Genomic DNA, 23345 nt, shown 5'->3' with positions numbered 1-23345 from the left:
AGAGATTATGGAGATGATGGAGATGGAAGTGGAGATGGAGAGGGACCGAGACGGGGACAGGACGGGAACCAGGAACGGGACCGGACCAGGACAGGGGCGGGACAGAGACAGGGATGGAGATGGGGATGGAGACACGATGGGGATCGGGACTGGGACAAGGACGGGGACAGGTAGGGGACAAAACCGAGACGGGGACGGAGATAGAGATAGGGACGGGATCTGGATGGGGACGGGGGCTGCGTCGAGGATGGGGATAGTTAGGGGACCGGGAGGAGTCCGGGACCGGGACAGGGACGACGACAAGGAGGGGACCAGGATCCTGGACGGCCATCGACACGCTCGGCTTTCGCTCCCTCCGCCCTGTCTCGGCGCTCGGCAGTCGCGCCTGGGCAAGATGGCGGCGCCCATGGCGGCGTGTCGGTGAGCGTGGGCCATGCTGGCGCTGCTGGGCCGCGGCCTGGCCGGGCCGGCCCGCACCGGGGCCGCCGTGCTGGGCAGGACAGAGCCCGGTGAGGGGCACGGGGGGCTCGGGAGGCCGCGGGGAGGGAGGGTGGAAAGGGACGCGGACCCCGCTGGAGGAATTGGGAGCGGCCGGGGCCGCGGTGGGGCCTGAGGGTGCCGGGAAAGGGCGATCTCGGGCTGGCCGGGGACACTCAGGGGCCACACACCGGGCTCGTGGTGTGTCCCCCTGAAACGAGACAGGGCACCGGGTGACCTTGGGGGCTCCCGGGTGCGGGCAGGAGGCCGGGGGTCGCTCGGGACAGCGGGGCCGAGCCGGGCACAGGCGAGTGGCCTGAAGCACGTCCTGATCCCAGCAGCAGGGCCCTGGAAAAGCAGCTGGAAGGGTTGGTTCTTGAAAGGTCAAAGAAGGACAGAGTGCCGGCTGGTGGTGAATATTCGCATCTGTGTCACACAGAGGTTGTCCCCGGGTGTCACTGCCCCTGAGCCCTGACACTGCGGTGGCCCAGAGCAGCCCGGCCACGTCGCTAATGAGATTAATTAATCAGTTAATTCAGCAGTTTCAGCGCTCTAAATGAACACGTTTGCCCTCACACTGCTCAGACTGCAGTTGCTGCTCCAGCTGTTTGCCCCTGTCAGGCAGCACAGCCTGGTTTGTGTGAGAGCCCCCCTGAGCCACCCCACACCCTCTGGGACAAAGATCTGCCTGGTCACTGATCACCCGGAGGCTCAGTGCTCTGACCACACACACCAAGCAGCATTTGATGTACAGAGCTGGAGGAGAGCACACCTGCCTGAATCCTTTCTGTTTCTCCCACCCAGGCTGCAGTCCTGTGCTCCAGGCAGCCAGGGGCTATGCCAGACCTGTGACAAAGAAGAGGAAAGGTATGTCAGATCCACAGGAGTGGTGTTGTGCTGTTGGCATGCTCAGAGCTGTACCCTCGTGGCACAGAAATCATTCCAGAAATAGTTCCTTGCCAGCTCAGGAGTTACTATGAAGATTCCCCTCTTTTTCAATGTGGGGGAAATGAACAATTGTCAGTAGGATGAGATCTGTGAGGGTGGGCAGGCCTTGGCACAGGGTGCCCAGAGCAGCTGTGGCTGCCCCTGGATCCCTGAAGGTGTCCAAGGCCAGGTTGGACAGGGCTTGGAGCACCCTGGGATAGTTCAGTGTCCCTGCCCATGGCAGGGGGTGGAATCAGATAGGCTTTAAGGTCCCTTCCAGTACTTTTTTTCCAAACTCTTTTGGTATTCTGTGATCTCTGAGCTCAGTGGATTGCTGTAAATACATCTACACCATACTGTGAATCCAGAGTGCTGAAGGGAAGAGACTGAAGCTATTTTTTTCACTCAGTTCCTGCCCTCTTGGCTGGATCTGCTTAATTCTTTTTGTTTGGAGCACACAGCCAGTGTCCTTCAGAACATGCCAGAGCTCTGACTTTGTCCTGCTCTTCCTGCAATGTTTCTCTCTCTGTAGACATCCCCAGCCATCTGGATGACCTTCCTCCCACCATGCTGAAGAAGGATTATGCCAATCTCCCAGTCATGAGCAGGTATGGACAGGGAGAGGGAGTGGCTGCTCTCTCCAGGGGTTTGCACCTGGCACATAAAGTGGGTGGAAGCTGTCACCTGCTCACTAATTACTTATTAATGCTCTGTGGGCACAAAAATGGCAAAGTCAGGTTGAAATCAAATTTACAGACACAGACAGTGCTCAGGGCTTGATTGTTCACTCCATGTGAGATCAAGTGCTGGTTGCCAACATCCTCTGTGGGCTTTGTAGCCCATAAGGAAAAAAAAAAACAAACCAGGAAATAATCTTGAAATACTAGAAACAGTCATCTTGGAAATAATCTGTGCCTGTCCTGAACTCAGGTGATGGAGAGAGTCATTAAAAAACTCCACATGAATTCAGCTGCTGCCAGATTTGGGCTCTGGGGCTCAGCACTGTTGTGCTCTGATGCAGAGCTGCTCATGTGTGGTGCAGGGAGGGCCCCCAGTGGCTCAACTGTGACTTTCACTGCTCCCTAGAGGAACCAGCCTTAAAATTAAATATTTTTGCAGCAAAACTACTCCATACTCCTGTAAGCTGAGCCATGATTTTGCTTAGGAAAGTGAGCACCAGTTTATGGCTGCCAGGTTTGGCAAGAGGAGAATCCCTGTAAATTTGTAGACTAAATTAAAGCTGAGAAAAGTGAGTATGTTCTGAGAACCTGAGTTCATTTCTGTTGTTACATGGACTTGTTTCTGGTTTATAAGCTAATTTGCCATCCCTTGCAGCGTGGATGATGTGGTGAAACGGCTGCTGTCCCTGGAAATGGCAAGTCAGGTCAGTGTCATTCTGCTTGCTTGCAAATAAAACAGATTTAATGAACACCTTCATGTGAGACTTGTCTATGTTGTTAAATACTTTCACTTACTGTATCTGGAAGTGACAGTAAACATGGGTTGAGGAAATACAGTGATAAATCTGATTTGCTCTTAAAATTTATCACACTAAAGTGGTAACAATTGCATATTAAATGGAGAGAAGAAAGTATTCAGGGGTGACAGGGCAATGAGCTGTTCTGCTGCTGCTCCTGGCTGACCCCCTGTGTTCTAGCAACCATTGCACTGGACAGCAGATGTCCTTCAAGTTATTTTTCTTTCCATATGCCCAGAAAACAAACAGGTAGGAAAGTGGCACAGGGATCTCTGTACCATTCCTCTGTGCTTGCCACTTCAATTTAAAAAGATTTGTAAGCACTGAGTAAAGGTCTGAATTGCAAAGTCTTTAACTGGGAGTTTGGGAAGGGAGCTGAGTGTTCTGGGACAGTGACAACCTCTTTTCTGTGCCCCACAGAGGGAGAAGCTGAAGGTGAAGACACAGCAGCTGGTGGAGAAGGTCAGGAGGTCTCCCAATGACAATGGCTCCTTTGAGGTGCAAGGCAAGTTAAAAAGGAAAGAGTATTGTTGGCAGATGAAACATCTCTGCTTCTCTTCAGCTGCTCCCACCCCAGCACTTCCAGTGTGCTGTAGAATTCAGGAGAATCTCCTCCAGGAGAGCTGCTGAGAGGCAGGCAGCCTGCAGGGTCCCCTGCAGGGCTGCTCCAGGTCTGGAAGTGTTGCAGAGGCTGCTGGGGTTCTTCCAAATTCCTGCTCCACATCCACCCTCCAAAGGCAGTGTGTGCTTTATTCTGCTTGCTGTGCTTCTGTGAAGCACTGAGCTGCAGCTGATACCAAAATGAACCAAATTCAGCCACAGAACCCAAATTTTTCTCTGCATCAGAGAGCTGTGCCTGAGGCACAGTGGGGACAGTGCAGGGACAAAGGTCATGTTGTACTGACCACTCCTTTGTCATCAGCAAAGCCCTTCAGTGCCTCAGGATGCCACCAGCCCCTCCCTCCAGAGCCTGAAATCCCAAAGACCTGGCTGCTGCCTTTGGAAAAAAACCCTTTATTGCTGTCTGCTCCTCCAGAGCTTAAATCCCATGAGGTGAAATAAATGTCAAATCACTGTGAACTGAATGTGTGCAATAGGAATAGATTCACAGATAAATTTATATAATGTGTTGCTAAAACCTTACCCTCTAATTAAGCAGCCTCATAACAGTCACAACCCTGCAGGTTGTGTGTTCCTGTTTGTTGAGGACAGGGTTTTGCTGTGGGGAATGTCTGTTCTGCTGCTGTGGGCAGTGTTTGCTGTGGGCAGTGCCTGGTGTGTACAGTGTTTTGCTGTGGGCAGTGTTTGCTGTGGGCAGTGCTTTTTGTGGACAGTGTTTTGCTGTGGACAGTGTTTGTTGTGCTGCTGGGGGCAGTGCTTGGTGTGAACAGTGTTTGGTTGAGGACAGGGTTTTGCTGTGGGCAGTTCTTGGTGTGAAGAGTGTTTGGTTGAGGACAGGGTTTTGCTGTGGGCAGTTCTTGGTGTGAAGAGTGTTTGGTTGAGGACAGGGTTTTGCTGTGGGCAGTTCTTGGTGTGAAGAGTGTTTGGTTGAGGACAGGGTTTTGCTGTGGGCAGTGTTTGCTGTGCTGCTGTGGGCAGTGTTTTGCTGTGGGCAGTGCTTGGTGTGAACAGTGTTTGGTTGAGGACAGTGTTTTGCTGTGGGCAGTGTTTGTTCTGCTGCTGTGGGCAGTGTTTGCTGTGGAGATTGTTTTGCCGTGGGCACTGTTTTGTTTTGGGCACTGTTTTGCCATGGGCTGTGCTGCTGTGGCTCCCTGCAGGGGCAGCAGTGCTCAGCTGGCAGCTTGAGGCAAGGCAGAAGATCCTGGCTCACCTGGGAAAGCTGCTGCTCTCACACAGCTTCTCTCTGTCCTTCACAGTTGCTATTTTGACTGCCAAGATACGCACGCTCGAGGAGCACCTCCAGAGGCACCCCAAGGTAACTCAGGGATCTGAGCCCACAGCTGCTCAGGTGCTTTTCTCAGTTTATAACAAAAGGAGCTTAATCCTGGGGATTATGGCTTTCCTAAGGAGGTTTATGCAATGGTTACAGCTGCTCCCTGGTGCCAGTGTGGGGAGCTGCTGGCTCAGGCGCAGCTGGATTCTCGCCCGCTCTGCTCTGTGCTCTGGTTTGTTACTGTAGTGGAGGAAACAGCTGAGGAGATTCCTTTGGGCAAACTGGAGCTCCATTTCTCCTCACTGCGGATGTGGCTTCACTTCTTAGTTTTCACTAATTAATGAATGCAGCTGCAGTAATTAACAAAGAGCAAAGTCTGTGCTTGTTCTGCTCATGGAAAGGTTTGGTGGACAACACTGCGTGAATGTCCCACTCCCCTGCCTGCAGCTACCTGGGTTCGGGCCCAAATTTGAGACATCTTCTCCTGAATTTATGTTCATAAACCAGACATCCAAGATTCTTTATGCAGGGCAAAAGGTGGGAAATGGATTGATAACTGTATTTGAAATAAGTGCATAATTGTTACTCATGAAAAGCTGGAGGGTACAAGAGAACAGAATTGAGCTTTTTACTACAAGCCACCAGAAGCTGTATCAGGTGTTGAAGTTGGACCTTTTGGAATTTCTTGGCTGAATTTTTTACATAAATCACTTGTATAGGACAGGAAGATGTCTCCTGTGAGGGATTGCCCTGAGTGGTGTGGCTCAGGCTATGCTTGTGCCCTTCCAAAGAACAGCCAGACAGTCAGAGCCAAGTCACAGATTATTTTCATATTTATTTTCTGGCAAAACAAAGGTAAATGCTTCTGTTATTCTGAAGCAGCACCCTTCAAGAGAAGCAGGTTTTAGCCAGAATAATTTCCCTGCAGCTTTGGCACAGCCTGAATCTGTACACAAGCTGAAAACAGTCTTCAGGGAAGCTGAAGGTGCAGCCATGGAAGGGAGAAAGTAATTCCAGTACAAAGTAAATTACATCTCCTTGGATCAGCTTGTGCTGACCTGATGTACTCGCAGCATCTGCCAACAGAAATTGTTCTTAGACTCTGTCCTTAACCTTATAATTGCCTTTCAGCCAAAATCTGCTCCGTTCTCAGTAATTTACTGGACAGGCAGGACAATCTGCTGTGGCATTCACATTTTCTAAAAATCCCTTTGCCCAGGATTTTTCTCTTGGGAAACTGAGAAGCCTCAGAGAAAAAGGAAAACATAATTATCTGATTTGCTTCTCCTGTGTTTTGCTCCTTTGGAATGTGTTTGGAGATTGTTTATCCACAGGTGATTGTTTCATTGGTGGCTGCTGTGAGTTGTTTTCACTCTTTGGCCAATCAAGGCCAAGCTGTGTTGGGACTCTGGAGAGAGTCACAAGTTTTCATTATTATCTTTTTAGCCTTCGGTAAGTATCCTTTCTGGATTCTTTAGTATAGTATTCTTTAGTATAATATAGTATCATAAAATAATGAATTAGCCTTCTGACAACATGGAATCAGATTCATCATTCCTCCATCTGGGGGCTGCACAAATACCATCACGTGCCTGCAGCAGAGTGAAGGCTGGGTGCCTTGCAGGACAAGAAGAACCGCAGGTTCATGCTGATGGATCTGGACAGGCGGAGGAAGATGCTGGGCTACCTGCGCCGGGTCAGCTCCAGCACCTTTGAGAACACCTGCAAGGAGCTGGGCATCCAGTACAGCCCGCCCCAGCCCTACAGCCGCCGCCTCACCAAGCGCTGGCTGGCCAAGAAGGCTTTGTGCATCAAGGTATGGAGCGGGCTGCACAGGGAAAAACCCCTCTGGAAAAGGGCGGGAAAGGGACTTTGTGGCATTCACATTTTCTGGGAAAATCCCTTTGTGGCATTCACATTTTCTGGAAAAATCCCCCTTTTTTGTGGCATTCACATTTTCTGGGAAAATCCCCCTTTTTTGTGGCATTCACGTTTTCTGGAAAAATCCCCCTTTTTTGTGGCATTCACATTTTCTGGGAAAATCCCCCTTTTTTGTGGCATTCACATTTTCTGGAAAAATCCCCCTTTTTTGTGGCATTCACATTTTCTGGGAAAATCCCCCTTTTTTTTGTGGCATTCACATTTTCTGGAAAAACCCCCTTTTTTGGTGGCATTCACATTTTCTGGAAAAATCCCTTTGTCCAGATTTTTCTCCTGGGAAGCTGAGAAGCCTCAGAGACAAAAGAAAACAGTTATCTGATTTGCTTCTCCTGTGTTTTGGTGCTTTGGAATGTGGTTGGAGATTGTTTACCAACAAGTGATTGTTGTATTGGTTTCTGCTGTGGTTTATTTTCACTCTTTGGCCAATCAGTGCCAAGCTGTGTCAGGACTCTGGAAAGAGTCACAAGTTTTCATTATTATCTTTTTAGCCTTCTGCCTGTATCCTTTCTGTATTCTTTAGTATAGCATTCTTTAATATAAAATAGTATAATAAAATAATAAATTAGCCTTCTGAGACCATGGAATCAAATTCATCATCCCTTCCTTCGTCTGGAGGAAAAGGAAACACAATAGGATTTGTAGAGAATTCTTAAAGTTTGATAGAAGTTATGTCAGCCCAGCTCCTGGACTGTTTGCAGGTTGCTTTGCAATGGGAAGGAGTTTCCAGGAATAAATTTGTAAATCTTATGCAGACACAGCACGTGCAATTGTGTGAAATTCAAATAGTATGTATTTGTATGTAAACTTTGAGATAAGAAATATTTTTACAGTTTGATGCCTTAGGTTTGTAAATGCTAAATTTTAGTCCAATTAAATTACAACCAAAGGACTGGACCAAAGGTGTCCAAGGAATGACTAGACATGGCAGTCAGTGCTCTGGCCTGGTTGACAAGGTGGGGATGGGTCACAGGTTGGACTCTGTGGTCTCAGAAGTCTTTTCCAGCCCGAGTGATTCAGTGATTGACTGGGTGACTGTAACAGAATAATCTCAGATGGTTCCCTGGAGTAAGGAAGGCACAGAGGGAGGATTTGATCTGGCTCCTGCTGGAACCACTTTGCCGGCAGCAGACAGCTTTATCTCTCTCCCTTCTCTTCCACAGGTGTTCCAGGAGAAGCAGAAACTGCAAGCAGCTGAGAGACTGAAGCAGAGGAGAGAGTGGCAGGCGAGAGCAAGGGCTGCACGGGAACAGCAGGAGAAGCAGGTGCAGGAGAAGGAGAAGCAGGCACAGGAGGGGACACCTGTGTAGTGGCACAGCCAGGCTGGCACAGCCAGGCTGACAATAAACACCTGCCCAGAGGCCTGAAGCCTCTTTGCTCATGTGGTGTGGTCTGTGCTGTTCTGAGCACCTGGGAAGGGCAGCTGGTGGTTTGAGTGGTTTAGAAGTTTAATTTCAGGCCGAGTGCTGGGCAGGTGGGTCTGTGAGAGGAGCTGGGGCTCCAGCATTACCCTGCAGGCACAGCTCAAGGGCTGCCTGTGCCCTGTCAGCACAGCCAGTCCAGAGGTTTGCACTGCCACATTTTCTTAGATATCTATAAACTGAAACTTAAGACATTTAGATTGGACATTATGAATAAATTCTTCCCTGTGAGGGTGGAGAGGCTCTGGCACAGGGTGCCCAGAGAAGCTGTGGCTGCCCCTGGATCCCAAGGACAGATTGGACAGGGCTTGGAGCAACCTGGGACAGTGGAATGTGTCCTTGCCCACGGCAAGTGGGTGGCACTGGATGAGCTTTAAGGTCCTTTCCAATCTAAACCATTCTTCAATGCGCTGGGGCCGTGCTTGTGCACTGGGGTGATCCACACAGGGACTGGGATGGTGGCACAGGGACAATGCACACACATGCCAGGGATGATGCACACGGGGGTTGTGACAATGCACACACACCGGGACTATGCACACTCACACCAGGATGATGCACACATGGATCGGGAGGATGCACACATGGATCACCATGATGCGCACACTCACACCGGGATAATGGACACACACACCGGGATAATGGACCCTCACACCGGGATAATGGACACACACACCGGGATAATGGACACTCACACCGGGATAATGGACACTCACACCGGGATAATGGACACTCACATCGGGATAATGGACACTCACATCGGGACGATGCACACACTCAGATCGGGAGGATGCACACATGGATCACCATGATGTGCACACTCACCGGGATAATGGACACTCACACTGGGATGATGCACGCTCGGACCGGGACGATGCACACTCACACCGGGAGGATGCAGACATGAACTGGGATGAGGCACACACTCACACCGAAACGATGCACACTCAGACCGGGAGGATGCGCACACCAATCGGGATGATGTGCACACTCACATCAGGGGGATGCACACGTGGATCACGATGATGTGCGCTCAGACCGGGACGATGCACACACTCACACCGGGACGATGCACACACTCACACCGGGAGGATGGACACTCACACCGGGAGGATGGACACTCACATCGGGATAGTGGACACTCACACCGGGAGGACGCACACGTGGATCACCATGATGCCCACTCACACCGGCAGCTGCGCATGCGCGCCCCGCCGGCCAAGACGGCGCTCCCGGATTGGCCCCGCGGCTGCCCGGCAACGGCGGCGCGGGGAGCGGGGCCGGGCCGGGCCGGGCCGTGCTGTGCCGGGCCGGGCCGGAGCCATGTCGGTGCGGACGCTGCCGCTGCTGTTCCTGAACCTGGGCGGGGAGATGCTCTACATCCTGGACCAGCGGCTGCGCGCCCAGAGCATCCCCGGCGAGAAGGCGCGCAAAGGTGAGCGCCGCGCGGGTCCCTCCGCGCCCGGTGCCCGCCGTGTCCCCGGGCACGGCTCTGCCCCCGCCTCCCCGAGAGCGGCTCGGGCTGCTCCGCCCGGCATTGCCACAGAATCACAGAGGAAAAGGCTGGAAAAGACCTTTAACATCACCCAGCCCAAGCCGTGCCCTGCAGCTCCTCGCAGCTAAACCCCGGCACTCAGTGCCGCCTCCAGTCTGTGTTAAACACCTCCAGGGATGGTGACTCCACCCCTCCCTGGGCAGACCACTCCATTTCCCAGCCGCTCTTTCAGAGAATAATTTTATTTTTTCTAATGTCCGACCTCAGCTCGGCGCAGCTGGAGGCTGTGCGCTCTCCCTGCCAGCCGTGGCACCGGGACGCGCTGTGCTGGCACCGGGGGATGCTGCGGACTCACGGCCTCGGTTTCCCTGCCCCGGTTTCAGTCATGACCGCAGTAATTACCACAGAAATCAGCCCTCGGTGTTCCGCGCTCTGCCTGGCTTGATCAGCTCGGTGAGGTTCCTGTGCTGGGAACAGCCCGAGGGAATGCTGAGCTTGCTTGGGGAGGTTCTCGCCCAGGAGGAGAAAGTGGAGTCGGTGTTGGTGTTTCTGTGCTCAATTCGGGGGTTAAAGCTTCAGAAATGCGCTTTTGGACTCAAAATAACCCAGGATTTGGTTATGTCAGCCCAGCTCCTGGGCTCTTTGGGGCACGCCAGGTTGCTTTGCAATGGGAAGGAGTTTCCAGGAATACATTTATAATTCTCGTGCAGAAATTCAAATACCACTACAGCTCCTGAAACCTTTGTCTGGCTTTTATACAATCTCATTTGGCCAAAATCCTTGTACAAACAAAGCCTCGTGCCTCCACGTGGGCCATGAAACTCCAGCTCCCAGCCAAGCACCTCTGCATTTAATACTTCAATTTTTTTTTGCTTTACAAGTCGTTGCACCTCTCTGTCAGGGCATGGGGAATGTGCCTCAGGAAGCTCTGTGGTATTTTAATAAAAAATCAACTTGGTATGAGCTTGGTATTGTTATCCCTTCTGCCTGTCCTTTATGAAGTGCTAAACAACAAAGGGTTCACAGTGTAATTGTTGTATTGTTTGTGAGGGGGAAATTTGTAATTATTCATGTGTGTCCTGATGAGGGAATGATGTGACAGAAGTTTACTGCTGCTCATTCAGGGACAAGTTTAGGATTTTAGCTAAATTAAATCTTGGTGGAGTATCTCAGCAGGAGAATTGGCCCGGTTTGGTTTGTCCACACATGGATTTTTTTTTTTCTTCCAAAAAATTGTGTGTTAATCTCAATGAGATGTGGTTCATCCACACTGAGGTGTTTGTTGATGCTTAAAGCTGTTCACTCAAATGTTGGTTACTTCTAAGTGCAAAATACAGCTGAAAACTACCCAAGCTCATGCAAAGGATAAAATTTGATGTGCACTGAAGCAGCAGGATTTTATCCAAGGGGAGGGTGAGGTTCTTGTTCAGTGCTGAATGCTGATGAAGACGAGACAAAATCCATTAGTTAGCTTCTTTTTTTTTAAGTTTATTTCTTTCTATTTTCTTTTCTTCTCCTTGCAACTCTTGTTCTTACATCTTGAACTGCTGTTTTGTTTTATATGCTTCGTGTAGATGAATGGACAGATGTGGACAGGAAACGAGGTACAGTAACTGCTGGCTGCATGCACCAGTCCAACCCCACGTGCACACCTGGGGCTCATCGTGCCTGAACACCTGAGGCTGTCCCTGCAGCCTTCAGACAGTGTCACAAATGAACAATAATGCTCACCTGCTCCTTAAATGCCCTTTTGACTGTGAATAAGTGAAAAAAAAAAAAACCAGACCGTATCTTAAAATCATATGGCTTCAAAAATCAGCTGTTAATTTAACAGAGAATATAAATGGAGCAAAGCTTTTTATCCTGGTGGTCTTGCCTGCAAAAATGGTATTTGTGTTTCTTTACAACTGTTTTCATGCAAGCATGTAATTGTGTGAGCATTGTGCAGGTCGTTTTTCTGCTTAAACGCAGGAGTATTGAGTGTGTTCCATTTTCCAAGGTTTTATCTGATGCATTGCTCAGGGTTTGGACAGGTGAACTCCAGGGATGATCGAAGGCATTCCCATCCCAGCTGCTTTACCCACCTGTGCTGGTGGTCACACCTGGCAGAGCCATCCCAAAGGAGCAGGAGCCCCCAGCTCAGCCAAGCTCATCCTGGCTGGAGGGATCCTGAGGGTGGGATCGAGCCCTGGGGTGTTTCCTCTGGGATCTGCCCTGGAACAGGAGCCTGCAGCGAGGGCAGTGCAAAGGAATAAGGAAATGAATCTCTTGGATCTCAGGTTTTTGCTCAGTGAGCACGAGCAGAACTTACAGGTCCTTCTGAGCAGCCCTTTTTTAAGAGGGATCAAGGTTGTGATTGGTGTTTTGCAAAATAAGCATCATTTGGGTAGGTTTTAATATTTACTGAAGGTAAATGCTGATGTCCTGGAGTCTGCCCCAGCTGTTTTCTTACCATTACACGCTGTTTCCAAGCACACCCTTTAACTCAGAAATCCAGGGACAGATTCCATCCCGTCCCAAACAAGGAGGAGCTGCCCAGAGCTGGGAGGTAGGGACACAGGGCTGGCTCAGGGGCAGGTCCCAGGCTGACCCTTCCCTTCTCCTGAGAGAGAGAACACTTTGCTCAGTGCTCCAGGGGATCTCAGCAGGGTTCTGATGTCACCCCTGGGCTGTCACGGATGGAGCAGTGAAAAGGTCCCTGAGGAGCCCTGTGGCACTCATGGTGACTGCCCAGAGCTCAGAGTGTTCCTTCTGCTGCCCCAAACATCCTCCAGAAGCACCAGCATCGCCCAGGCCTAGCTCCAGCCTCATGTCATGCATCCCAGCCATGCCAGTGACACGTGCTGTCTGTCACCAGAGGCTTGGTGTGGGGAGGCCAGAGCCACCATCACCCCCAGCTTCTGCCCTGTCCATCACACTGGTTATACTGGTTTCCCTCCTCTCATCCCAGTTGATGACCTCCCCTCTCTGCTCAGTTGCTTTTTCTGTGCTGCTTGTGCCATGTCCCTGGGGCAGTGCTCCTGTGTCACCTGCCATGGCCACTCCAGGGCCCCCTGAGACCTTGGCTGTGTCATTATCAAACATGTGAGAGATTTATGATCAATTTGCCCTTTTCCGTGAAATTTTTTTTATGTCTTTCTCAGTTCTTTTTATAGCCCACACAAGAGGTTTTAATTTATGGCTGTGGTTTTTCTGTTGAAAAATCAGTGTACTGGGAGGTGTCTGTCTCCTGCTGCTTTGGGGTGTTTGTGGCTCTCCAAAGGCAGGAGAAGTCTTTCTGTGGGGCAGCACACACAAGCAGCTTAAACATATTTTCCTTAATAGCAATATAAAGCAGAAGTTTTATTTTTGTCATAATTTATTCCCTGCAAAATTAACTAGATACTAGTATCTACTAGTATAATATATTTTATTTTCTCCATGAAAAATAGAGGATTTCTGCCTGAGATTGCAATTAGAGATTGTTTTATGGCCAGTTTGTTTGAAAGGAAGGGAGGAAGGAGGGACTTTTTTCCCATTTGTAATTAGGTATATTCCTAATTCAGACTGCTGAGGAGCTGAGGTCTGTCTGTGGTTTTGGGGTGTTTAAACCAGGATTAGGGAGCCCTGCCAGGTTCAGCAGAGGGGCTGCTGAGCTGTGTGTGAGGAACCTGTAACCAGCAGGTTTAGGGAGGAGAGGGAAGCACTTCAGGAGTCTTCTGCCCTTGGGAACAGAGCTCTCCCTGCCCAGGCTCCCAGCAGTCCCCAGGGAGTTCATCCTCTGGGAAATTACCTTTGTTTTGTCTGTTGGGTAGGACAGGTGTGAAAAGCCAGGAGTCTGACGCCCCAGGGAATCATTAGGGCAATGACTCAAACCATTGGTCACTGCCACTCTCTGTATGTTCACTTTTTCTTCTTTTCTTTTTTTTTTTTTATTATTTATTCTGAGATTTTTCTAATCCACAAGAATTGTCTGGCATTATGAGCTTTGTAAGACTCATCTGCTTAGGAAAATCCACACTTGTACAGTAATCTGTGACCTGATGTATTCATTTACCTTTTTTTGATAGAGGAATAAATGTTTATTGATGATAACTCTTTAGAGTGTATCAGGGAGATAATAAAAGTGGCAGACCCAGCACAAAAGCTCAGGTGCTGCATCTGCTTGAAGCACTGCACAATGTTTTCCATCTTGTTTGCATTAGAAGCTCAATAACCAGAGCACAGTCCTTACACTCAGCACTCCTGAGCTCTAGCAACTCCTCAGTAATAAAACAGTTCCATGGCTAAATTTACACATTAAAATTAACCACAAGTAAGGAAATTTGGAGTTCTGCATTTGAAACTCTAGGGCCTGCAGATGTTTCAGCTGTGAGAGCCCTGAGTGGGTTGATATAGATCCCAGGGATATAAATGCTTTATTAAATACCTGCCAGCGTAAATCTGATTGCAATAAAGATTACAGAGAGCCCTGCAGGAGCTTCTGTTGAGAGGTTAAAAAATAGACTGGTGGTGTCAGAGGATGTCAAGGAACAGGCACAGCAAAGATCTACCACAGTGCAAAACGCTCTCCTTACGAAGCAGAACTGCAGCTTTGGTAGATAATAACACATCAGAGCAGTGTTACAACATCAACAACAAACAACATCCTTTAAAAATGAAAAGTGCCAACCATAGCTGTAAAACCAGGGCAACAAAGCCAGCCTTATTCCCACTGGCAAACAGGGCCTGCTGCCTTCAGCTGGGGTGGCATTTGTGCCCTGGGGGACATCAGGTGGCTGAGCCCAGGTGGGGCTGAGGCACAGCTGGATCCAGAGGTGCTGCTCCCCTGTCCTGCTGTGCACAGGTAACCCCGCTGTGCCCCTGGGATGGAGCAGGGACACGCTGTTCCGGAGCAAACCACAGAGCCTAAATTTGTCTTTGCAGTGATGAACGACATCATCAGCACCATGTTCAACAAGAAATTCATGGAGGAGCTGTTCAAACCGCAGGATCTGTACTCCAAGAAAGCCCTGCGCACCGTGTACGACCGGCTGGCCCACGCCTCCATCATGAGACTCAACCAGGCCAGCATGGACAAGGTGAGGCTCCTGCTGCCAGCCTGCCTCTGCTCACTCCCCAGCTGCCCTCCACCAGTTTCTGTTGCAGTATTTAACCCGTGGCTTTGCCATTTTGAAGTATTTTGGAAAAGCTTTCCTTGTGAAAGTGGTTCTCTGTCACATTTATATTTTCTGAAAAATCCCTTCGCCCAGGATTTTTCTCCTGGGAAGCTGAGAAGCCTCAGAGAAAAAGGAAAACAAATTCTTATCTCATTTGCTTCTCCTGTGTTTTGCTCAAATGTGGAATATGTTTGGAGATTGTTTCATTGGTTTCATTTGAATTGTTTTCACTCATTGGCCAATTGGGGCCAAGCTGTGTCAAGACTCTGGAAAGAGTCACGAGTTTTCATTATTATCTTTTTAGCCTTCTGTAAGTATCCTTTCTGTATTCTTTAGTATAGTTTAGTATAGCATTCTTTAATATAATAAAATAATAAATTAGCCTTCTAAGAACATGGAGTCAAATTCATCCTGCCTTCATTCCTGCCTTCTTCAGGGCACCCCACAAATAGGTTAGTTCTTGGCCAAGGAAGTCTGTGGTGGTATCAGCTACTTCAGAACTATTTCTGCTTGAACAGAACATGTTCAGCTACATGTCTGATTTGAACAAGTTCACTGAGCATTCCTTAAGTTTATAGGTGTTTTCATATGTATTAAAAAGATACACATGTATGGTATATGGGTGTGGATAAATTCTGTATTTCTGTACTGACACCCACTGTCTTGCAGGTGTTGGAGTTGTTGCCAACAAACAGTGTATCCACAGACAAATTTAGGGGAAAATTGTAGGAATGGGATTACCAGAGAGCCCTCCACCCAGGTGTCAGGGCTGCTGAAATTCATAGAATCACTGGAGTTGGAAAAGCTCTCCAAGAGCGTCGAGTCCAAGCTGTGCCCAATGCCCACCTTGTCCCCAGCCCAGAGCACTGAGTGCCACCTCCAGTCATTCCTTGGACACCTCCAGGGATGGGGACTCCACCACCTCCCTGGGCAGCCCCTTCCGATGTTTAATCAACATTTCCATGCAGAAATTCCTGCTGATGTCCAACTGGAGCCTCCCCTGGCCAACCTGAGGCCATTCCCTCTCCTCCTGTCCCTGTTCCCTGGGAGCAGACCCCAACTCACCCTGGCTGTCCCCTCCTGTCAGGAGCTGTGCAGAGCCAGAAGGGCCCCCCTGAGCCTCCTTTGCTCCAGGCTGAGCCCCCTGAGCTGCTTCAGCTGCTCCAGCCCCTTCCCCAGCTCCGTTCCCTTCTCTGGACAGGCTCCAGCCCCTCCATGTCCCTCTTGCACTGAGGGCTGAGAGCTGGACCCAGCACTCGAGCTGTGACCTCACTGGGCACTGGTGGCATTGGAGACCCAGCTGGAAGGCTGGGAGTGGGACTGCAGGGGTCTTGTTTTTTAGGAAAGGAAGCTGAAATGGTTCCTTGTGCCACAGGCAGGCGCTGGCCTGACTGAATCCCTCTCTCCATGAATCCCTCTCTCCATGAATCCCTCTCTCCATGCCCAGAAGGTTCCTCTGTGAAGGAGCAACATTCCTGTGTTCCTTTGCAGCTCTACGACCTCATGACTATGGCCTTCAAATACCAAGTGCTGCTGTGCCCTCGGCCCAGGGACATTCTGCTGGTCACCTTCAACCACCTGGATGCCATCAAGGATTTCATCTCCGACTCCCCTGGCATTCTGAACCAGGTGGATGAGACCTTCCGGCGGCTGATCGAGGTAAGAATCCTCAGATTCACTGTGGTTTGATTTTATGGGGCTTTTTTACCTCTTTAGAGATTAATTACTACATTAGAGAGGGCTGTGAGTCAACTGGTATTTTTCTGCTGGCCCACTTTAAATCAATGTGTTGCTTATTCAGCTTGATTCAAGTCTCCACTGATTTCAGCAGAAATTAAATCAGACTTTTAGTGGCAGACAATAATTATTGATAATGACCAGCAGCCCCCTTAGAGCATCTCTGCTCCCCCTGAAAGTGGATCAGAATATTCAGCTGTACTTGCTTGTTCCCTCTTTTCCCTGGGTGGGACATGGCACACCTGTAAACCCTTGCATGATGATTTTCCTTTTCCAGACCTACAACTGTCTCTCTGATGGTGAATTCCAGCTCATCAGGCAAACACTTCTCGTTTTCTTCCAGGACATGCACATCAGGGTAAGAGCCCAATCCAACTAGGCAGGGAGAATGGCAGAGAGTTTGGGGCTGGAATATAAAAGGATCTGCTTATAAACACTGCAGGTTTGGGTTTGTTGTTTGTGCTTTTCAATCATCTTGATGTGCTTGTAATTGCAGTCAAATTTCACAAATTGAGCACATATACTGCAATAATGCTGAATAATTCTACAATATGATGAAAAAAGGAATCTCTACTAGTGTGATTTGCTGTTTGATAAATCTGTTTTTCCTTTTAGAGGAAACTTGATAGGAAACCTGAGCATGAAGTCTTGATGTTCTCTAAACAAATTGGTCACACAACAAATTGGTCACACTCATGTGCACGAACAGGATGTAGATTTTAATATAATTTTTTTAATGTTAGGTCAGTGTGCCCATCCTCTGGACCACAATTCCACACCACTGGCTTTGTAAATACATCCCTACACAGATCAAGAGCTCTGGGAGCCCTTCCCCAGCGCAGGCAGAGAGGCTCAAGCTCAGATTTCAGGGAATTTGGATGGGAAGGTCCATGGGGATTTCCCCAGGGTGTGATGTTTGTGATGTCCCTTTGCAGGTCTCCATCTTCCTGAAGGATAAAGTGCAAAACTCCAACGGTCGCTTCGTGCTGCCAATCTCGGGGCCTGTCCCCTGGGGCACAGAGGTGCCAGGGCTCATCAGGTGAGCTGGTGCCACTGTGGGGCTGCCCAGAGAGCAGCATCTCATGCCACAGGGCTCAGGAATCCAGCTCAAACTGCCATTCCTGCTGCATGGATAGCTGAACCTGCAGTAAATACTATTTAAGAGACTATTATTATTATTATTATTATCATTATTATTATACTTTATTTTATTTTTCTTATATTATATTATTATTACTATTTAGTATTATTTAAAGGGCAGAATTTGGGACTAAGTCACCCAGCAATGGAATGCTGAGCTGCTTTTGGAGTTTTCTATCCCAATAAATTAGCTATCATTAATTTATCCCATAACAGTGGCATTTAGCAATGTACAGAACTATTAATATTATTAGTACACAGAATATTAATATTATACATAATATAATGTTGCTATCATATAGAATTATTATTATTATTAATAATAATAATAATAATGAGAAATACTATTTAAAGGGCAGAATTTAGGACTAAGTCACCCACCAATGAAATGCTGAGCTGCTTTTGGAGTTTTCTATCCCAATAAATTAGCTGTTAGTAATTTATCCCATAACAGAGGCATTTAGCAATGTACAGAATTATTATTATTATTAGTAGTAGTATTTAACATTATTATACATAAGTATTATTTATTTTATTAATTTTATTATTATTGTTATTGTTATTATACAGAATAGAGTTTTATTCCCCTCATGCAGAAAGCAGAGGAACTAGGTACTAAAATCAGGACTGAAGCCACTAAATGTTTCAATAATGCCTTGTTTTTAAGGATATTCAATCACAAAGGAGTGGAAGTTAAAAGGGCTGAGTTCACCACTGCTGGGAATTATGTTACTCCACAAAGGGAAGGATCTTTTGAGCTTTATGGAGACAGAGTCCTCAAACTTGGAACAAATATGTAAGTAATTTTTGTTCTGTGTAGAAACCTGAACCAAATGCTGATGGATTGGTCAGAAGCACATCTTCAGCCTGGTGTGGTTTTGGTCTCTTCTGTTATTAATTATCAGGTTGACTTTGTTACAAGGTGCTGTCCTGCACCAGGACATGTGTGGACAGTGTACAAAGAGCTGCAAAAACCAGCAAAACTTTGATTTATGTCCACAGTGGAGCTGAGGAAAGAGTGTCCTCACCTGGTGCTGCATCTCCTGTGAAATGTGATTTAATGTAACCACAGTCAAGAAATCCTCTCTGTTCTCCTTGTTTGCCTTAATGTACATTTTCCATTCAATGAGATTTGTGTTCCTTCTCACAGCTTTGTCCCTCACACACCTTACTGCCTCCACACTCAGCTGCAACTTCTCATTGCATTTGTTCAGTCTTCAGGAAATTATCCTAAAATTCTGTGCTCTCCCTCTGGTTGCTGTACCTGGTCCCAGAACAAGCTGTTCTTCCACTAGTGTTTTCCCTCCAGGTACAGCGTGACCCGGCCAGTGGAGACACACATGTCAGGCTCATCCAAAAACCTGGCATCCCAGGCAAAGGTCAGTGTTGTCTTCCTCCTATCACTTAAACTATCCAATTCTTATTCTACAGATATGGGATAAGGTCAGGGAAGCTTTTCTGGTGTTCCCAGAGCCTCATCCAATCCTCCCCAGTCCTGTGAAGCCAGGGCATGTTTTCCCAAAGAATCCACACGCTCCTGCAAGGATGTGCTGGCTTCCATTTTAATCTCCTCAGAAAACAGAAAGTTGGCTTTACAGATTTCTCATTTGTCCAGTTTAGCTGGAAAAGTATCTTGTGCTGAGTCTATAAATTCAAGCAACCATTTCCAGTATGGAGCTGGTGATTACTGTGGTTATCTGCCCAATCTGTCCCAGGAATAACAGGGAAATAAATGTGTTTATATCCCTCTGAAGGACTTTAATACAATATAGGAATATATGAAGGACATATACAGAATATCAAAGCTCCTTGCAGCCCCAGGTAATTGCCCAACGAGCCCATTGCTGTTTCCTGCAGGAGAACATAGCCCCCAACCCTCTTGCTAAAGAAGAGCTGAACTTTTTGGCCCGGCTGCTGGGAGGTTTGGACATCCAGAAACCCGCTGGTGGCGAGTCGGGATTTCGGCTGAACTTGTTCACCACGGACGAGGAGGAGGAGTACGCTGGAATCCTTCTGGGTTTGGGGTGCCCTGTGGGGAGCCCTGCAGAGCAGAGCTGGCCCTCGAGAGCTTTAGGGTCAGAGCAGTGTGTTGTTATCCTGCTCCAGGTGTCTCTGTGATGCAGCTTTTGTCCCAATGCCACTGGAGAGAAATATGACTCCAGCCAGTTTAGCAGGATGTTTCTGTCTGCGTGTTTCTGCTGCAGAAATATTCCTGCTCTTCTACACTTAAATATCTAGGACAGGGAGAAACCTCCAAACTGGGGTGAAAACATTAATTTGCCAAGTAGGAACAGAGCCATTGCCAAACTTCATGGAATTTCAGAATGGTTTGGGTTGGAAGGGAGCTTAAGGGTCCTCTAATTCCACTCTGCCATTCCACTGAGCTGAACTTTTTGGCCCGGCTGCTGGGAGGTTTGGACATCCAGAAACCCGCTGGTGGCGAGTCGGGATTTCGGCTGAACTTGTTCACCACGGACGAGGAGGAGGAGTACGCTGGAATCCTTCTGGGTTTGGGTTTGGGGTGCCCTGTGGGGAGCCCTGCAGAGCAGAGCTGGCCCTCGAGAGCTTTAGGGTCAGAGCAGTGTGTTGTTATCCTGCTCCAGGTGTCTCTGTGATGCAGCTTTTGTCCCAATGCCACTGGAGAGAAATATGACTCCAGCCAGTTTAGCAGGATGTTTCTGTCTGCGTGTTTCTGCTGCAGAAATATTCCTGCTCTTCTACACTTAACTAAAATATCTACGACAGGGAGAAACCTCCAAACCGGGGTGAAAACATTCATTTGCCAAGTAGGAACAGAGCCATTGCCAAACTTCATGGAATTTCAGAATGGTTTGGGTTGGAAGGGAGCTTAAGGGTCCTCTAATTCCACTCTGCCATGGAGGGGACACCTTCCAGTAGACCAGGCTGCTTCAAGCCCCGTCCAGTCTGGCCCTGTGAGCATCCTCTGAGCATCATTTGTGCCTACAGGAACCTGATGAAGTCTGATTTTTATCATTTGCTTATACATCTTCATGGGATTAACCACTCTTCTCATGTTTTTAATCAAGACACGCTGCACAGACCAGGCCAGAGGAGTTGTCCTACAAGGTTATCAACATTGAAGCCACACAGGTACGTATGTGAAAACGTACAGGTATGTTTCACATCACCGATTCTCACCATCCCTGTTTCACCCATGTTTCACCCAGAGTAGGGACTTAAAAATACATTTTTTCCCATTTCACTTAAGCTCGTAACTAAGTAATTGCCAATTTTCTGCCAAGACGGTGGAATTGACGAATATTTAGTAAGAAAACTTGAATCCTGACAAACACCAGAGCAAGTTTTTAGCGGACTTGGGTGAAGAAGGGGCACGTCCCAGGGGAGCCCGGCCCCGGGCGCGGTGCCACAGCGGTGTCTGTCCCGCAGGAGCCGGCGCGGCGGGCGGAGCTGTCCCGCATCCTGGGCGAGCTGGACGTGGCGGAGCCGCGCCCGGGCAGCGGCGAGAAGGGCGAGGACCTGCTGGCACTGATGGACGGGCTCTGAGCGGGACACGGGACACGCGGACAGCGGGACACACGGACAGCGGGACACGCGGACAACGGGGCATGGGAACATTAGAACACGCGGACACCGGGACATAGGGACACCGGGACATAGGGATTTTGGGACACTCGGACAACGGGACATTGGGACACGCGGACACCGGGACACGCGGACAGCGGGACGCTGGGACACACGGACAGCAGGACACGCGGACAACGGGGCATGGGAACATTGGAACACGCGGACACCGGGACATAGGGATATTGGGACACACGGACAACGGGACATTGGGACATGCGGACAACGGGACATAGGGATATTGGGACACGCGGACTACGGGACATGGGTACAACTGGAGTTGGGGACATTGTGACACCGGGACACACGGACACCGCGCGTGGCCGCCCCGCCCCTTCCAGCCTCGAGGGGCGGGGCGAGGGGCGCGGCCGCGCGTGCGCGAGGGGCGGGGCGGCGCGGGCGAGCGCGCGGGAAGGCGGCGGCGGCGCGTGAGTGCGGGAGGGGGATGGGGACAGCGGGGGGACCTGGGAGGGGACAGCGGGTGTGGAGGGGGGCTGAGGGCAGGGAGAGTGCGAGGGGAGGGTGGTACGTGTGCCAGGGGGGTGGGCGAGGAGAATGGGAGTGACTGGGGCGAGGGGCGGCGTGCGGGGAGTGTGCGAGGGATGCTGGAGTGCAGGGGAGTGCGAGGGGTGGTGTGAGAGCAGGTGAGTGTGCAGGTGGGTGTGAAAGGGGCCGTGTGTGTGCAGGTGGGTGTGAAAGGGGCCGTGTGTGCTGGTGGGCGTGTGACCGGTGATAGGTGTGCAGGTGAGAGTGCGAGGGGCGATGTGTGCGTGCAGGCGAGCGATTGAGGGTTGGTACAGTGGGCAGGTGTGTGTGTTCAGGGACTGGTTTGTTCAGGTGTGTGTGCAGGGCTTGGTCCATGGGCAGGTGTGTGTGTTCAGGGGTTGGTTCATGCTCAGGTGTGTGTGCAGGACTTGGTCCATGTTCAGGTGTGTGTGCAGGGCTTGGTCCATGCTCAGGTGTGTGTGCAGGGCTTGGCCCATGGACAGGGACTGCTCCCTGTGAGGCCCAGCAGGCGGCTGTCCCCAGCCCCTGTGCCCATCCCCTGTCCCGCCGCAGCCGCCATGGAGGTGAGCCACTCCCTGAAGGAGCGCACCATCGCCGAGAACAGCCTGGTGATCCTGCTGCAGGGCCTGCGCGGCCGCGTCACCACGGTGGAGCTGCGCGACGAGAGCTCGGCCGCGGGGCGCGTCACCAGCGTGGACGCCTTCATGAACGTGCGCCTGGCCGAGGTGACCTTCACGGACCGGCACGGCGCCGTGTCCCAGCTGGACGAGCTCTTTGTGACCGGCAGGAACATCCGCTACGTGCACATCCCCGACGAGGTGGACATCAGGGCCGCCATCGAGGAGCAGCTGCGGGCCATCCACAGGGTGCGCTACTTCGGGGGCCGCGACAAGGGCCGCAGCGAGTTCCCTCACGCCAAGCACAAGTGAGGGCCTGGTGCTGCCCACGGCCCAGGATGGACTGCCAGCTCCCTCTGTCCCACCCAACGACAGCCCCCGAGGAACATTTTCCGCAGGGGATTTGAGGGTCTGCTGTTCCCCACACCTGCAGAGGAGCAGGACTGGTTTTTGTAGTGAATAACACCACTTAAAGGCTTTCTGGTCTCTCTGCTCATTTCCTGCTCCATTGGCAGCAGCTCATGGCCCTCCTCCAGTGGCCAAAAGACCCTTGGCTGGAGCTGCCATCCCACTGCCCCTGGCTCAGCCTTTCCGTGCCCGCTGAGCAAAGGACTTGCTGTCACCAGCACAGCTACCCTGGAGCTGGAGCCGCTGGTGCTGAGCTGGGCAGGGGCTGGTTCTGGTCTGTGCTCATCTTCCTGCTGAGCCACCATTCTGGAAGTGTTCAGCGAGATGAAGGGGAGTGAACACACAGGGGAAGGGGCAGCACTGTCTGCCTGAAAAAGCAGGAACGTGCTTCACCCAGAACACAGAACGCTGGCACTGCCAGCTCCTCTGCTTCCTGCCCCTCCATCACCAAACTCTGCAGTGCCACCAAAGTCTGCAGCCTGTTCCCACAGGGACCCCGTGGGACACGGAGCCGTGTGGCCTCTGCGAGCGCACTGGGGGCTGTGCCCTGGGGGTGCTTGTTTGCA

General features: G+C 50.1%; 3 protein-coding genes across 4 annotated transcripts; all 3 read left to right on the top strand.

The window, feature by feature from the left end:
• Window positions 1-353: 353 nt before the first annotated feature.
• Window positions 354-8094, top strand: MRPS15 (mitochondrial ribosomal protein S15). The gene is made up of 8 exons (XM_041417677.1): window positions 354-509; window positions 1282-1344; window positions 1937-2012; window positions 2740-2788; window positions 3302-3386; window positions 4759-4817; window positions 6400-6591; window positions 7877-8094. Exons 1-8 carry the CDS (start codon window positions 434-436, stop codon window positions 8021-8023), a joined length of 747 nt encoding a protein of 248 aa, XP_041273611.1. The 5' UTR covers window positions 354-433; the 3' UTR covers window positions 8024-8094.
• A 1175-nt stretch (window positions 8095-9269) lies between these two features.
• OSCP1 (organic solute carrier partner 1) lies at window positions 9270-21465 on the top strand. The gene is made up of 10 exons (XM_041417518.1): window positions 9270-9569; window positions 14535-14689; window positions 16259-16426; window positions 16782-16862; window positions 17440-17543; window positions 18312-18440; window positions 18954-19023; window positions 19502-19641; window positions 20692-20755; window positions 21053-21465. The coding sequence occupies exons 1-10, from the start codon at window positions 9308-9310 to the stop codon at window positions 21167-21169; spliced, it is 1290 nt and encodes a 429-aa protein (XP_041273452.1). The 5' UTR covers window positions 9270-9307; the 3' UTR covers window positions 21170-21465.
• Window positions 21466-21607: 142 nt separating this feature from the next.
• LSM10 (LSM10, U7 small nuclear RNA associated) lies at window positions 21608-22849 on the top strand. 2 transcript variants are annotated; one of them, XM_041417519.1, is made up of 2 exons: window positions 21608-21675; window positions 22307-22849. In XM_041417519.1, the coding sequence occupies exon 2, from the start codon at window positions 22312-22314 to the stop codon at window positions 22681-22683; it is 372 nt and encodes a 123-aa protein (XP_041273453.1). In that variant the 5' UTR covers window positions 21608-21675; window positions 22307-22311; the 3' UTR covers window positions 22684-22849. The 2 variants fall into 2 exon arrangements, with proteins under 2 accessions (XP_041273453.1, XP_041273454.1); XM_041417520.1 differs by having other exon boundaries at window positions 21645-21675; window positions 22219-22849.
• Window positions 22850-23345: the final 496 nt, after the last annotated feature.

Source organism: Onychostruthus taczanowskii, unplaced genomic scaffold (assembly GCF_017590055.1).
Source record: "Onychostruthus taczanowskii isolate IOZ18803 unplaced genomic scaffold, ASM1759005v1 scaffold56, whole genome shotgun sequence".
Taxonomy (NCBI): Eukaryota; Metazoa; Chordata; class Aves; order Passeriformes; family Passeridae; genus Onychostruthus; species Onychostruthus taczanowskii.
The sequence above is the reverse complement of the archived record's forward strand: the minus strand, read 5'-3'. Positions and strand labels throughout refer to the sequence as shown.